At 29.9% G+C, this 3932-nt stretch overlaps 1 protein-coding gene across 1 annotated transcript; it reads left to right on the top strand.

Annotated features, from left to right (window-relative positions):
• The first annotated feature begins 53 nt into the window (after nt 1-53).
• On the top strand, nt 54-3355 carry LOC111627621 (anaphase-promoting complex subunit 11-like). The gene is made up of 3 exons (XM_023371208.1): nt 54-69; nt 484-603; nt 3120-3355. Exons 1-3 carry the CDS (start codon nt 54-56, stop codon nt 3233-3235), a joined length of 252 nt encoding a protein of 83 aa, XP_023226976.1. The 3' UTR covers nt 3236-3355.
• Nucleotides 3356-3932: the final 577 nt, after the last annotated feature.

Raw genomic sequence — 3932 nt, 5'->3', positions numbered from 1 at the left:
TTAGAATAGGTTAGGTTAGGTTAGAACGTGCGTCCCCACTGCTTGAATCAGAGATGAGCCGCCATGACGGTATACATATCTGGACTTTAACAACGGCGACTCTCTAATTGGAAAAAACAATTACTAACATTGATGTTACCCCTCGAAAACCGTTGCTTCAGTACCGAAGTAAGCAATGTAAATTGAATTCAAATAATTATGTGAAAAGTGTCAATAACTCACATCAGGATATCCATACTGATAGGGTGTTAAAATCCTGACTTATATTGTCCCTATTTTGCATGGATTTGTAATGCTTGAGCATATTTAAATGCAGAAACATTACAAATCTACAAATTCAAATTACAAATTCACAAATCTGTGCAGAAGTGGCATTCTAAACTACAAAAGTCTCTCCGTAATAACGTGTTTAGAAATTTCTATCCAAACAAAAACATCAGAGATGTAAAAAGAAATTTTGCCGAGTAAAAAATTTACTTTCAGGTTGGACGGGCGTCGCGACTTGGCGATGGGTGGCAAACGACGACAACTGTGGTATTTGTCGGATGCCGTTTGACGGATGTTGTCCCGACTGTAAGATGCCCGGAGACGATTGCCCCTTAGGTAATAAATAAACAGAAAGGATGTTTATTTTCTGAAAGCTTGCATTTATTATTATTATTATTATTATTTGCATACTTTGGTTAAATAATTAAATTTTAATTATCTAACCAAAATATGGACAGTCGTTGGTGCAATTTGGAGAAATTGTTATTCTAATTGATATTCTAACACATTAAATGTGTTAGAATATCAATTACAATAACAATTTCTCCAAACTTAAACAACATTTAATATTTATAAAGATGTGATATGTATGGATTATAAGTTATTGATGATTATTTATTACGGATACATTTTATATAGTATGTAATATGTAAAATTTCACATTTGAATCAAACACATGAAATTATAGTCAAAATTTATAAAACACCTAGGCTTTAAACTATAATAATGTTATATATGCTTTACTATTTCAGAAAACTGGATGTTTTCTCATCCTACTATAACTGTGTGCGCACAACATTCAGTTGAGCATACACTATGAATAGTAGGGAAACAGAACTACATTGTATGTAAACTCATATACACTAGACCAGTGTTTCTCAACTTTTTTCTCATTGTGGATTGATAAAATTGACAATTTTATGTGGACCAATAATTATATGCAACTATGAATTATGCTTATTTATTATACTTATACCATATATGTTTATGTAGAGTATTATGCTGTATATGATTGTAGAGTTACTGTACATAACAGTAACTCTACAATCATATACAGCATAATAGTAAATCTGGATTGCTATTTAAATGTCACCTGTAATCAACTGTGCCAGAATCGGCATGATTGGATATTTTTCTGTGAACCGGTGAATGTTTTCTGCAGACCGGCAGTTGAGGTGATTCGTTAACCACTATATTACCTTAAATTATCTTGTAAGATAGAGTAGTGTGTGCCTGTTGTTCTCCAACAAAGTTTCCAACATGATATTGTATTGGTCATTTTCCTGTCTTGTAGACATTTTCATATTTTGTCAATGAATTTCTTTGAGAATGTTATATTTGAAAATTTGCAAACACTTTTCTACTTATTTTCAGAAACCATAGAAACAAAACTGAATGAGAAAGAACAATTTTAAGCATCTGTTTAATTTACTTAAAGCTTTCTGAAGCAAACTCACATCCTGATGACTGGTTATATATAAATATTTCTAATGGAACTAAGGGTATACTCTAAGGGCAAAATTACAATAGTGAAGTAAGTGTACATACCAAGAAATATGTAATAAATGGATTATTATTTTAATTTTTTATAGCATCTCATCCGTCCTTAGTAATTTCTTCTTCATTGCTTATATTAATTCTATTCTCACTAAGTCCATCTTTTTAACTGTAACTTATGTTAATGACATCAAGATCATAAATAACAATTTATTTACCTGACAATGGGACTGGGATGTTTTAGTAAATAACCTATAAAATCTTAATCTCAGCATTAACATTAATATTTTTGTATTTTGCCCTAATTAAAACCAACTCTAGTTTTGTTTTCCGAATTAACAATTACAATTGAAAATAAACTAACATTCAAGTGTCACATAGACAAAATTAAGAGATTGGCTTTGTGCAGAGAATATTGTGGAGAAACTGTCAGACTATTGCTTCTAAACAGACCTTTTTCTCCATCTCTTATGTTGATTTCCATCAGTTATTGATTATCGCCTCCCCATTTCATAGTTTACTTTCTCATTAATAAAGTTAATTCTGAGATATCTAAGATTACATCTTTCCAAATGGACTTGCCAATCTGCCATTTACCCATTTCTGAGATTACATGCACTCACTTAGGTCTTCCTAATATACACAACCGGGCCATTTATTTTAATATAATTATAATTTATAAACTTTTTAATGGTGTTATCCCTCGTAATTTTATTTATCTGTTTATTTGAACACTAGTATTTGAAGTTTTTCATGCTTTTAATGCCCTATTATTAGCTCAATATATCCCAAGGAACTTTTTTCTTCAGATTGTTAAAGTCCATTAGAAACATTGAAAATCTAATGTATACATTTTATAAGTATAAACAGATGTTTAAAAGAGCCTTGCCAGTACTTTACTTTATTCTCTACTTTTTATCTTAATTGGAGGTTTTTTTATTGGAGTTTTCTTGCATTGTTCTGGGAAGTGGCTTTTTTGCCCTTTAGGTATTACCTATGGCCTGTTTTATTTATTCTTCACTTTATTCTTTATTACAAATCATCTAAATAAATTTGATCATTAAATTTAATTGCTTTTTGTCTCAAACTGTACACAATAATTAAGTTTAGGTTATTTGTCTTGTAAGTAAATTGAAAGGAAGTATCAGGCACGTCAGATCTGAGAGTTCAAATCTATTTGTAATTTTGAGAAATTCAAAAATGAGATTTATAATGCAGTTTACCTAATTGTCAGACAAAATTCTGTTGATCATTTCAAAAATATCATAAATTTATTTAATTTAAACAAAAACCAATGAGAATACGGAATTAATTCAGTAATTTTTAATTAAGTATTAATGACTTTTTTTTTCCAGTTTGGGGACAGTGTTCTCATTGCTTTCACATACATTGCATTATGAAATGGTTGAATTCTCAGCAGGTTCATCAGCTGTGTCCCATGTGTCGACAGGAATGGAAATTCAAAGAATAACAATTTCTATAAATCTTTTATTATATTCTTACCATTTTTGTGTATATATTGTATCTAAAATAAAAAGTGTTTCTTATTTATCATTTTATTTCTATTATGTCTTGATGATAGAATATAGTTAGGTTTTTTACTGTAATAAAAGATGCTGTAAAGCAGTGGCATTAAACTCGCGGCATACGTGTTACCAGACTCATGCAGCTTGTGGCACTAATCTTCGAAGATGATGATCTTAAAATAATGGAATTTTCAAAAATACAAAATAAATTTTTACTGAAAAAGTTGGAAAGTTTTTGTCTCAAAGGTAATGGTTTACTTTATTATATGGAAGTTTGTTGGCTCTCCTGTCAAAGTTTTGGGAGCTTCACAATTGAAACAAAAGGAGAGTCAGCAAAAACTTCATAATGATAACTGGCTGCTAGGATTTGGTCTTCATTTCAGGTATTATGTGACATTTAAATGAAATAAATTTAAAACTTCAGGATTAATGTCTACTTGCCACATTTCTGTGAGACTGCATTAAAGCATTTAAGTTAAAACTGAAATTTGGAAAACTGATTTAGTAAATTTTCCTACTTGCAAAATTTAGATTACTGTTTTAATATTATGAACGATGCTACAAACACACAAGAATTATTATTTGAATTTGAAAGCCAATTTGAATGATTGAAGGCACATGAAGAGTTTTTACTATTTAGTA

Source organism: Centruroides sculpturatus, unplaced genomic scaffold (genome assembly GCF_000671375.1).
Source record: "Centruroides sculpturatus isolate CEXI.00-Female unplaced genomic scaffold, Cexi_2.0 scaffold461, whole genome shotgun sequence".
NCBI classification, from domain to species: Eukaryota; Metazoa; Arthropoda; class Arachnida; order Scorpiones; family Buthidae; genus Centruroides; species Centruroides sculpturatus.
Note: the sequence above shows the minus strand (reverse complement) of the source record. Positions and strands in the feature narration are given on the sequence as shown.

Excerpts from the sequence above, each read along its gene's own strand:
- LOC111627621 (XM_023371208.1), top strand. Across the intron at positions 604-3,119 it reads CGGAGACGATTGCCCCTTAG|TTTGGGGACAGTGTTCTCAT; the intron begins GTAATAAATAAA and ends TTTTTTTTCCAG.